Source organism: Giraffa tippelskirchi, chromosome 4, assembly GCF_054371585.1.
Source record: "Giraffa tippelskirchi isolate mGirTip1 chromosome 4, T2T-mGirTip1v1.2.pri, whole genome shotgun sequence".
Taxonomy (NCBI): Eukaryota; Metazoa; Chordata; class Mammalia; order Artiodactyla; family Giraffidae; genus Giraffa; species Giraffa tippelskirchi.
The window spans coordinates 73,770,298-73,782,635 of NC_137278.1; the positions used below are offsets into that span (position 1 = coordinate 73,770,298).

At 45.5% G+C, this 12,338-nt stretch overlaps 1 protein-coding gene across 9 annotated transcripts in view; it reads right to left on the minus strand.

Moving 5' to 3' along the window:
* Positions 1 to 12,338, minus strand: part of PRKCE (protein kinase C epsilon) — a 631,244-nt gene that overhangs the window by 160,341 nt on the left and 458,565 nt on the right. For all 9 annotated transcript variants that reach the window (XR_014082521.1, XR_014082522.1, XM_081592037.1 and 6 more), the window contains one exon: positions 7,784 to 7,938. Coding sequence is in view for 7 of the 9 variants with exons in the window: in XM_081592037.1 (XP_081448163.1) it covers positions 7,784 to 7,938 (155 nt within the window). In the remaining 2 variants the exon portion in view is untranslated. The remainder of the gene's footprint in view (positions 1 to 7,783; positions 7,939 to 12,338) is intronic.

The following is a 12,338-nucleotide window of genomic DNA, read 5'->3' on the forward strand; positions in this document are numbered from 1 at the left end:
GTATGAACATTAGCTACATTGGAAACATACTGAAAGAAGATGAGACTCTAAATATTAGAACTTTCAGTTGTTAACATAGCCTTTAACCAGAGACCTTCATCTCAGGAAACACCTACCTGTGGCCATGGCAGGAAAGGTTTCCAAGGATCAAGGCAGGCTATCATTCCCCAAACTAGGCCCACAATCTCCCCCATAGACCACCAGGAAGGCAAGACTATAGAGCACATCACAACTCTGTATGCATTTCCTGGGTAGGCCTGGCTTGGAGAGCATAGTCAGAGACCTCTGTCTCCAGCTATTTCTAGGGAAATCCTTCCCAAGTTCCTCCTTTTGGGCTTCATCCCCCAGCCCTGGAGAGGACTAGACATTACACAGTCAGGTTTATCTGAGTCTGAATTAAATCTTTGTTTCCTGCTCTTAATTCTTCACTGACTTTTATAAACATCATCATCAACACAAAAACCTTTTCTAAGCACCTCTTGAGTAGAGTGACCTAGATAGGGCCAAAGCAGAAACACCCTTTTCTCTCCTCCTGTCTGCTATGGCCTCTCAGTTCTGGCATCAGGCATAGATCAACTATTGGGAGGTGATGGTGATGACTTATTAAGGATTGAAATCTTGGATAATTAAAAGAGCAGGAGAGCTTTATAACTTACAACTTCCTCTCCTGCTGGTTAAAGACCAAATTTTAGTGCTCAATGTGACAAAAGTTTATCATCAATGATACCTGACGTAAATATCTCATCATTTCCCCTTCTTTTCATATCCTTCACTTTTACCTGTACAGTTCAACTTGTTATGACCACACTCAACTACTTTAGAGAGGAGACAAGGCAGGTATTATCTGAACCTCACATGGAAGCCACTCATAAAGAGATCTAATCACTTGCTCAAGATTTTTTGAAGGATTCTCTAGCAACTCTTGGAGAAGGCAATGGCACCCTACTCCAGTACTCTTGCCTGGAAAATCCCATGGACGGAGGAGCCTGGTAGGCTACAGTCCATGGGGTCGCTAAGAGTCAGACAACTGAGCGACTTCACTTTCACTTTTCCCTTTTATGCACTGGAGAAGGAAACGGCAACCCACTCCAGTATTCTTGCCTGGAGAATCCCAGGGACGACGGAGCCTGGTGGGCTGCCGTCTATGGGGTCGCACAGAGTCAGACACGACTGAAGCGACTTAGCAGTAACAGCTAGCAACTCTTCATCTGTTCTGCCCTGGATGGTTATTAGGTTGGTGAAGAGAAAACTGATTTTACTTTTCTGTTTAAATTTTGATTTTTCCTATGACTATTATTTCTGTAATTTAAAAACACGGGAAGTTAGTTCTATAAAAACAAAGAATTCATTCTTCTAGTGTTAAGACAGTTGGCCAGAGGGGCAGAAGCCATGTTCTCTACCACCCTCTGCCGCAATACTTACGACTGTGGAAGAAGATGCCTTTCTGTCTGCCAAGCCTCTGGTTCTCTTCCCAGGGCCCCCACTGCCCTCTGTGTCTGAGGCAGATCCCATCCTCTCGCTTCCTTGTCCCATGGACAGATGAGCATTCTGAGACTCAGCTGCTGTCCTGAGCAGCTCAGAGGAAAACAGATAAGCTCTGAGCATGGTACACAGTAGGAGAAAGTTCTCTACATCAAATTTTAGAAGAAAGTCCGCCCCTCAAAACCTCCCCCATCATGGTGTGTGTGAAGGCATAAGGGAGGAGACGAAATGTTTAAAAGCCATAGTTAGGAAGTGTAGACTCAGTCAGCTAATACCTGCTCCCACCGTAGCACACAGAGGATTCCCAAGAATGCTGAGCAGAGGAAACAGAGACAGTGCCCTGTGCCACCCACCTGGGGAACCTGACGAGGGAGAACCAGAGGAAAGCAGCCTGGCTGTCAGCCTGAACTCGCCTTCTAGTGTGAGCCCTTGGCCAGAGGAACAACTTCTTCCCTTAGTTCCTGAACCCTGGCCAGTTAGCCGCTAATTAGTTTGTGTATAACTTCCAGCAGGAAGGCTGGAAAATTCTATCTCAACTTTGGCAATGAGGTTCCTCCTGCAAAATTTAGTCTTGCCAACCTCCCAGATAAACCCTTGCACCACTCACAATATGGTTGCCATCTGGGCTTCACAGACGAACAGGCAGAGACATGTTTCACACAGCCCTTGTGCCGGCAGCTTCAAACAAAGGAACATGGGAAAGAGAGATCATGTGGTCCTAATTCATCTATGAAATGAGAAATATGCAGGAATGGGGCAATTCAGGGTCAAGGAAGAAGAACTGTGTGTTCTAACAGATGCTTCCAACATAGACTTTCAAAAGTGCACAGGTATGAGGTAGCAGATGGTGACTGCAGCCATGGAATTAAAAGACGCTTACTCCTTGGAAGGAATGTTATGACCAACCTAGATAGCTTATTAAAAAGCAGAGACATTACTTTGCCAATGAAGGTCTGTCTAGTCAAGGCTATGGTTTTTCCAGAAGTCATGTATGGATGTGAGAGTTGGACTATAAAGAAAGCTGAGTCCTGAAGAATTGATGCTTTTGAAGTGTGGTGTTGGAGAAGACTCTTGAGAGTCCCTTGGACTGCAAGGAGATCCAACCAGTCCATCCTAAAGGAGATCAGTCCTGGGTGTTCATTGGAAGGACTGATGTTGAAGCTGAAACTCCAATACTTTGGCCACCTGATGCAAAGAACTGACTCATCTGAAAAGGCCCTGATGCTGGGAAATACTGAACAAAAAATAAGCATCCACCCCCAAGAATTAGAAAAAGAGCAGAGTCAAGTCTTGGGCACTGGAAAACATGTAAACAGAAAGGAGGGATAGGAATTAAGTAGAAGAAAAGAATGGGGGGCAACTGATCAGGAAAACCTAAAGCTGATTATTTGAGAGAACCTGTAAAAAAGATAAGTTTCTGACAAGATCCAATACTTTGGCCACCTGATGCGAAGAGCTGACTCATTTGAAAAGACCCTGATGCTGGGAAAGATTGAAGGTGGGAGGAGAAAGGGACAACAGAGGGTGAGATGGTTGGATGGCATCACTGACTCAGTGGACATGAGTTTGGGTAAACTCTGGGCGTTGGTGATGGACAGGGAGGGCTGGCGTGCTGCAGTCCATGGGGTTGCAAAGAGTTGGACATGACTGAGGGACTGAACTAAACTGAACTGATGAGGTAGCAACCCAGCTAGACTGCAGGGTTCTGAAGCATTAGAGATGAAAACAAGTATTTAGTGAACACTTATTACAAGCAGCATAACAACCTAGGCCAGCCAGGTAAACATGCCTGCATGGAGTTCTCAATCACAGAATAGGTATCTTAAGTCAAAATATAAGGCTGACAAAGGGAACTGGCTTGAACCAGAGAGATGCTGTTGCCCAAGGGAGGCATGATCCCCATGACAGGCTGAGTGGTCAGGGTAGCCTCCCAGAGCAAGGGCATCTTACACAGTCCTGAAGGCAGAACAGAACTTTTCTACACCTGTGGTCCCCAAGTCACCTGAGGAATTCCTTAAGAAAGTACAGATTCCTGAATCCCATACCAGACCTAATGAACCAAAGACTCTAGGAATGTTACCCTGGAATTGCTATTCTTTAAGAAAAAAATTATGATTATTACGGCAAATTTAAAACATTCACAAAAGCAGACATAATAGTGAACCCCCATGCACCCAACACCCAGTCTCAGCAGTCATCAACTCATGGCCATTCTTTCCCCATCTCTATTCCCCTCATCTAGTATTCGGGAGAAGGCAATGGCACCCCACTCCAGTACTCTTGCCTGGAAAATCTCATGGATGGAGGAGCCTGGTGGGCTGCAGTCCATGGGGTCGCACAGAGTCGGACACGACTGAGCGACTTCACTTTCACTTTTCCCTTTCATGCACTGGAGAAGGAAATGGCAACCCACTCCAGTGTTCTTGCCTGGAGAATCCCAGGGACGGGGGAGCCCGGTGGGCTGCCGTCTATGGGGTCACACAGAGTCAGACACGACTGAAGTGACTTAGCAGCAGCAGCAGCAACAGCAGCATCTAGTATTCTGGAATCTACCTTTTTTTTTTTTAAACCAGGGACCCTTAGACAGTCAGACCATAGATGTGACCTAGGAGCCCCTCACTGAGCAAGATACAGATTGGGAACAAGGGAATTCTAGGGACGGTGGAGACAAAGACTTGGAGAAATGAAAGAGAAAGGCATTTGGGGGAGAATGGTCTCCTCTGGAGGGCATAGAGGGTGGACTACACAGTTGCGGGAATAGTGATAAGGATCAAAAGATTGTTGCGGGCCACCAGGGCCCTTTTAGTATGCATGGTGTCTTTGTGAGAAACAATAAAAGGGGTCTCCTGTAGGTAGAAAAAGCATCTCTTCCTTGGGCTGAAGCCAGATGCACCAGCAGAGCAAACCTGGGTGCCAGCTCCCACTCACCACCTGGGCCCCTCCCTCCCATGCCATGCCCAAGTCACGCAGCCGTGCACAGCAGCCCCAGGGCCAGGGCTGGTGGATTCTGATGGCCGGCAAAAGGGGCCATGCTTTATCTAACAAAGAAGGATGCTGAGAAGGGCATCATGTGACCATCAGCCTGTACTTTGAAAGAACACTCAGCGATGGAGAAGGAGGTAGACAAGAGAGGAGGGAGAAAAGCAAGAGGCAGTGAGTGACTCAGCTCAGTAAACTCTTGCAAACTACCTGGGAAAGAAGGTAGAAGGCCTTGGAGATCATCTTGAGAGAGGAGTCTTGTGCTGGGATCTGGAGAGAACGGGGGGCTGGAGACTGTGATATGGGAGTCTCGGGCACACAGGTGTCATTTGGAGACAGGCAACTGCTGAAATTGCTCAGGGAGAGTATTTAGGGATGAAGGCCCTGGGAAAAACCAGTATTTAGAGGATGGGCGTTGGAGGGGACAAGGACCAGGCCATGTTATATAGAGATTAAGGAGAAATGGCCAGGGAAGTGGAAAGGAGAGAAAGAGAAGGGACAAGTATGGTTCACAAAAGTCACTAGAACAAAAGTGTTCACAGGTGAGGTGAGAGGCAAGCATTCATCTAGGGAAGCAGAAAGGAAAACAAACTAGAAATGTAAGGAAAAGTCAAGTTTTGAAGTACCAGGAATGACAAGTAAAGAGTATGGACTTGGACCTGACGGGCCCATGACAAGTGTCATGACATACAGCCTGCTGATCAGTTACACTTCCTAAGTGTGTCACTTACCGAATATGGCCCTGGGCAAATTGTTGGGTTGGCCAAAAAGCTTGTTCAGGTTTTTCTGTAAGATATTATGGAAACACCGGAACAAATCTTTTGGTCCACCCACTATTTAAGGGGAATCTCTGAATCTCTGCTGGTAAACTGTGGGTGATTATACCCACACTGATAGGGAGTAGATAGGGGTGATATCTCAGTGAATGACAATTCTTCTTGTCACTGGATCCTAAAAGTGCTGCTGCTGCTGCTAAGTCGCTTCAGTCGTGTCTGACTCTGTGTAACCCCAGAGACGGCAGCCTACCAGGCTCTCCCATCCCTGGGATTCTCCAGGCAAGAACACTGGAGTGGGTTGCCTTGTAATATGGGTGATATTTTCACATATCTAGCGCCAGTATCTCTAACTAGTTGGCAAGCTACTTTGGAGGCAGAGATTAGGAACTTAAACTGAATCCAAGGGTCATTTCTTGATCATTTACTATGTGCAAGATAATAAGAGGATGTAAAATAAGAAAGTCGAAGGGTTAATAAAGAGGCAGCCATGGTCCTAAGGGGGAGGGTGTGACATTCCCAAATTGCAAATAAAGTGGTAGATGGAGAGACTTGCTCTGGCTGGTGGGACCAGGCTTCCAGCAGGCAGGCAGTATTGCATGAGGCTTCTGGGCTGGAAAGAGGAGGACAGAAGAACAAGAAAGTAGGGAATTGTCAAATGAGCTTGAGGCAAGCTAAGAACCTTGGGTTCCCAGGTGGCGCTAGTGGTAAAGAACCTGCCTGCCAATGCAGGATATGTAAGAGGTTTGATTCCTGGGTCAGGAAGATCCCCTAGAGTAGGGCATGGCAACCCACTCCAGTATTCTTGCCTGAAGAATCCCATGGACAGAGGAGCCTGACAGGCTGCAGCCCATAGCGTCACACAGAGTTGGCCATGACTGAAGTGACTTAGCACACACACATGCAAGAACTTTGGTAGGCTCAAGAGATCATGGGAAGTGAGGTGTACTGGTCTGTAGTAGACATAACCTAAGGAGACCCCCAATGTTTCACACTCTGGTATAATCCCATAACCCCTGCCCCTTGTGTATGGTGGAGAAACTGTGACTTACCTCCAACCAAAACAATGTGGAAAGGGATGTGATATCACTCGCAATTATAAGACATCGTAGGGCAAGGGCCAGGGATGTGCAGGTATAATTAAGGTCCCTAAATGATTTGACTTTGAGTTAAAAGGGAGATAAGCCTGGGTGGGCCTAATCTAATCAAGTGATTCTTTTCAAAGAGGGTCCAGGCCTCCCCGAGACTCAAAGCAGGAAAGGCTTTCACTCCTGCTGACCATGAGGAAGCCACATGTATTCTCCATTTGCAAGGAAATGAATTCTGCCCATAACCAAGTGAGCCTGGAAGAGGAGCTCAAACTTCAACAAGAAAGCAGCCTGGCTGACACCTTGATCACAGCAGAGAGACCCAGGTACGCTGTGCCTAGACTTCTGCCCTGTGGGAACTGTGAAATAATCAATGCTTTAAGCCACTACATTTGTGGTAATTTGTTACGCAGTAACAGGAAACAAATATGTGGACTTGTGACGTGGAGGATCATAATAGCAGGCTAGAAAGTATGGGCTTTGTTATGTAGGCCATAGGGAGCCACTGACTATTTTTGAGCAGAGGGACTTAAGGAAGCTGAGGGTTGGTTTCAGAACCCCTTGGAGAATATTTTTTTTTAGTCAGGGCATTGATCCCAGGAGCAGGGCCAGTGAAGTTCTGGTGAGGGATTAGTTTTGGGTTAAATCAAGCCAGCTATTCTTCAATCCAGTTGAAGGAAAAAGGAGGAAGCAAAATCTAAGAAATTGACAATCATTGAAAAAATCTGAAGGAACTTTAGTGTCCTTGTTGCTAATTATAAATATTTACTCCTCCCAGAATTCCTGACCTCACAGAAGAGCCTGCGTAAGTAGTACTGCTCTCTTACTGGAAAATTTGTGTGTGTGTGTGTGTGTGTGTGTGTGTGTGTGTGTGTTCCATGTTTTCTTGGAAGGGGGACAAGGCAGTAACAAGGGACTGGATGATCTGCAGAGAGTCACTTCCTGTTGGATACTGTCTAGCTCCCCTCCCCTCTTCCCTCCTAGATCATAAACCCCGAGACCCCCCAAGGAACTCCTCCTTCTCTGATTCTATCTGCTGGAGACAACGAAGCCAAACAAACTCAGGAAGTGGTGAGAGGCTGGGAAGGGGAGGAAGTTCATGGCACAGAAGGAAAAAGTACAGAGAATGCCCTGATGTTCAAGGAAGAGGGTTGGGTGGTGGGCGGAGAGAAATGAAGGTCACCCCAAGGTTACTTGGCACCGGGCCTTTAAAACGTCCTGCTTAAGCTTTCAATCAAAACTGGCACAAACAGTGGATCAGATCTCCGGGGCTATTCAAATATTAACATTTACAATGATAAACAGCTCCCCCCAAAGCCCTCTGTAAGCAAATTGAAACAAACAACTAATTTAAACCGAGTTGCTAAGAGACTAGTTGGGTGGAAGCCAAAGTCAGTTCAAGTATCCAGACAACTCTCTATTTTTTCACTTTTGGAGAAGAGAGGAGGTGAGGAGAGGTACCTGTAGATGACTCCATGTTGGTGGAGGAACATGAGAGCTGATGTAACCTCTGCAGCATAGAACCGGGAACGAGGCTCATCGAATTTTCGGGAGCGCTGAATCTGGAACATGAGGTCCCCACCATTCACATACTCCATGACAAAAAAGAGGCGGTCCTGAAGGGAGAGGAGAAAATGCCATTTAGTGAGTCCACTGCAGCTGCCCACACAGACCAGCGAATGTACAGTGAGTATGAAGTAATGGAACCGGGACTCAAGTGGGGGCAGGGTGCACAGGTAGGGGAATTCTAGTAGCACATGTTCCAGAGAGAAGACAAAGAATCAGGGTATGAAGTGTTATTCTAAGATCTTTGTCTTACTTTCACAGGAACCAGCGTGGTCTGGTGGGAGGAGTCCAAGATTGACAGAAAGAAGACCTGGATCTCTGTCTAATTTCTGTTACAACCTTGAAGTGTGACCTTGGACAAGTCTCTGTCCCTTTGGAGGCTCCAGTTACCTTTGTCTGTGTGGTAGGTTACATCACGGCTGCCCCAGAGATATCCCAGTCCTAATCCCTTAATGTATAAATGTTACCTGAGGTGGCAAAAAAGAACTTAACAGTTGTGATGAAGTTAAGGATCTTGAGTTGGGGAGATTATTTTGGATCACCAGGGTGGGCCTTAAGTGTAGTCACAAATGTCCTTATAAGAGGGAGGCAGCGGGAGATTTGAGAATGGAGGAGAAAGCAGTGGAGATTTGCAAAGGGAGGAGAAAGCAGTGTGACCAAGGAAGCAGAGATTAGAATGAAGTGGCCACAAGCCAAGAAAGGTGGTGCTGCCAGAAGCTGGAGCTGCCAGAAGCTGGAAGAGGCAGGGAAGGGTCTGTCCTAGAGCCTCTGGAGGGAGCATGGCTCCATCAGCACTTGGACTCTGGCTCACTGACACTGGTCTCAGACGTCTGACCTTCAGAAATGTGAGAGGACAGATTTCTATTATTTTAAACCACCAGATTTGTGCTGATTTGCTAAAGCAGTCCTGGAACCTAATACAAAACAACATGGACTAATGAGATGGTGAGAGCCCCTCCCATGGAGGGGGGCACGTCTCACTTTGGAGGATGCTCCCTCTGGGATCTCCACCTTGGTGTGCTTCCTATGGATTCTTCCCTCAAGAATGGCCAAACCATAATCACATCTCATTGGGGGTGGTGCCGTCTTATCTGCACATCATGACGATGTGGGAAGAAGAGGGACTGAAATTCACTTTTTGTACAGTTTCTTGACTACTATTTCCTGAGCCTGTAGGGTGTGGGGTACTGTGCTGGGCAGGAGGCAAAAAGTTGTAAGCCATCACTGTCCTGAATGTTGGGGTGTGGGGTTATAAGCCTTAAACATAAGGCTTATGATCCAGGGGCAGAGATGGGAAATGTGTAGAATGATGAAAACTAAATAGGACTGGAGTGCCTTAAAGATATTTGGTGCTAAAAGGATTAGGAGAAATGGGAACTCTCTGAACTGGGGGGGGGGGGGGTCCATGGAGGATTCTAGAAGGAGAGAGGCCCTCCCTGAGAGGAGGAGAAGATGGGGGAGGCACCAATAAATACCAGGACATGGTAACAGAGTGACAGTGCTTGGGGACTGGTAAACTGACCAGGTCAGCCAAGGAGGAAGGTCCATGGAGCAAAGAGGAAGCAGTGAGGTTTGAGAGGCCAGAGGGTCAGAGTACATTCTTAACATATAGACATAGTCTCAGCAAAGCTGCTAGGAGGATGTCAGCATATTATTTTTGATTAAAATCAGTAGAATCATTTCAAATAAGACTGAGTAAAAATCATAATTAGCAAAGGCTGATAGCTTTGCCAAGAAAATGCACTGGTCATAGCAAACACCCTCTTCCAAAAACACAAGAGAAGACTATACACATGGACATTACCAGATGGTCAATACCGAAATCAGATTGATTATATTCTTTGCAGCCAAAGATGGAGAAGCTCTATACAGTCAGCAAAAACAAGACCAGGAGCTGACCATGGCTCAGATCATGAACTCCTTGTTGCCAAATTCAAACTTAAATTGAAGAAAGCAGGGAAAACCACTAGATCATTCAGGTATGACCTAAATCAAATCCCTTATGATTATACAGTGGAAGCGACTAATAGATTCAAGTGATCGGATCTGATAGACAGAGTGCCTGAAGAACTATGGACAGAGGTTCATGACATTGTACAGGAGGCAGTGATCAAGACCATCCCCAAGAAAAAGAAATGCAAAAAGGCAAAATGGTTGTCTGAGGAGGCCTTACAAATAGCTGTGAAAAGAAGAGAAGCGAAAGGCAAAGGAAGAAAGGGAAGATACACCCATTTGAATGCAGAGTTCCAAAGAATAGCAAGGAGAGATAAAAAAGCCTTTCTCGGTGATCAATGCAAAGAAATAGACAAAAACACAGAATGGGAAAGACTAGAGATCTCTTCAAGAAAATTAGAGATACCAAGGGAACTTTTCATGCAAAGATGGGCACAATAAAGGACAGAAATGGTATGGATCTAACAGAAGCAGAAAATATTAAGAAGCGGCAAGAATACACAGAAGAACTATACAAAAAAGATCTTCACGACCCAGATAATCACAATGGTGTGATCACTCACCCAGAGCCAGACATTCTAGAATGCATAGTCAAGTGGGCCTTAGGAAGCATCACTACAAACAAAGCTAGTGGAGGTGATGGAATTCTAGTTGAGCTATTTCAAATCCTAAAAGATGATGCTGGGAAAGTGCTGCACACAATATGCCAGCAGATTTGGAAAACTCAGCAGTGGCCACAGGACTGGAAAAGGTCAGTTTTCATTCCAATCCCAAAGAAAGGCAATGCCAAAGAATGCTCAAACTACTGCACAATTGCACTCATCTCACACGCTAGTAAAGTAATGCTCAAAATTCTTCAAGCCAGGTTTCAACAGTACGTGAACCATGAACTTCCAGATGTGCAAACTCGTTTTAGAAATGGCAGAGGAAACAGAGATCAAATTGCCAGCATCCATTGGATCATCAAAAAAGCAAGAGAGTTCCAGAAAAACATCTACTTCTGCTTTATTGACTACACCAAAGCCTTTGACTGTGTGGATCACAACAGACTGTGGAAAATTCTTCAAGAGATAGGAATACCAGACCACCTGACCTGCCTCCCGAGAAACCTGTATGCAGGTCAGGAAGCAACAGTTAGAAATGGACATGGAATAACAGACTGGTTCCAAATAGGGAAAGGAGTACGTCAAGGCTGTATATTGTCACCCTGCTTATTTAACTTATATGCAGAGTACATCATGAGAAATGCTGGACTGGATGAAGCACAAGCTGGAATCAAGATTGCTGGGAGAAATATTAATAACCTCAGATATGCAGATGACACCACTCTTATGGGAGAAAGCGAAGAGGAACTAAAGAGCCTCTTAATGAAAGTGAAAGAGGAGAGTGAAAAAGTTGGTTTAAAACTCAACATTCAGAAAAGTAAGATCATGGCATCTGGTCCCATCACTTCATGGTAAATAGATGGGAAGCAGTGGAAACAGTGACAGACTTTCTTTTGGGGGGCTCCAAAATCACTGCAGACAGTGACTACAGCCATGACATTATTAAAAGACACTTGCTCCTTGGAAGAAAAGTTATCACCAACCTAGACAGCTTATTAAAAAGCAGACATTACTTTGCAACAAAGGTCCATCTAGTCAAAGCTATGGTTTTTCCAGTAGTCATGTATGGATGTAAGAATTGGACTATAAAGAAAGCTGAGCGTTGAAGAATTGATGCTTTTGAACTGTGGTGATGGAGAAGACTCTTGAGAGTCCCTTTGACAGCAAAGAGATTCATCCAGTTCATCCTAAAGGAGATCAGCCCTAAATATTCATTGGAAGGACTGATGCTTAAGTTGAAACTCCAATACTTTGGCCAGTTGATGCGAAGAACTGACTCATTTGAAAAGACCCTGATGCTGGGAAAGATTGAAGGCGGGAGGATAAGGGGAAGACAGAGGATGAGATGGTTGGATGGCATCGCCGACTCAATGGACATGAGTTTGGGTAAACTCCGAGAATGGGTGATGGACAGGGAGGTCTGGCGTGCTGCATTCCATGGGGTCGCAAAGAGTCAAACACGACTGAGTGACTGAACTGAACTGAAAAATCACAATAATATTTTATTCGTGGAGCAGCCTTGACGGCATATCTACTTTATAATTGGTGTCTCTTTTAAACTAAGTCATCCTTAAGAATTGTTATAAATTCAGACTACCTTTTCTCCCCACCACAACCTCCAGAATTATTCAAGCTTTACTGGTATTCACAAAGCACCTGAGATCTAGCTTCTCTTCCATTTGTTTTGACCTTCCCCTTCAAAGCCTGCCTTGTTTTCTCCCCCAGGTCCAACCGGGTACTCAGAAGTGTTCAGAAGCCAACCATTTATTCGATCATCTATTCCCCATTCAAATCCTTATTTCAAATGATCAGGCCAATGCCAACCCAATGAAACCAGAATTTCTGAGGGTGGACTCTGGCAATAGCAGTTCTCAAAGCTCCTCATGTGATTA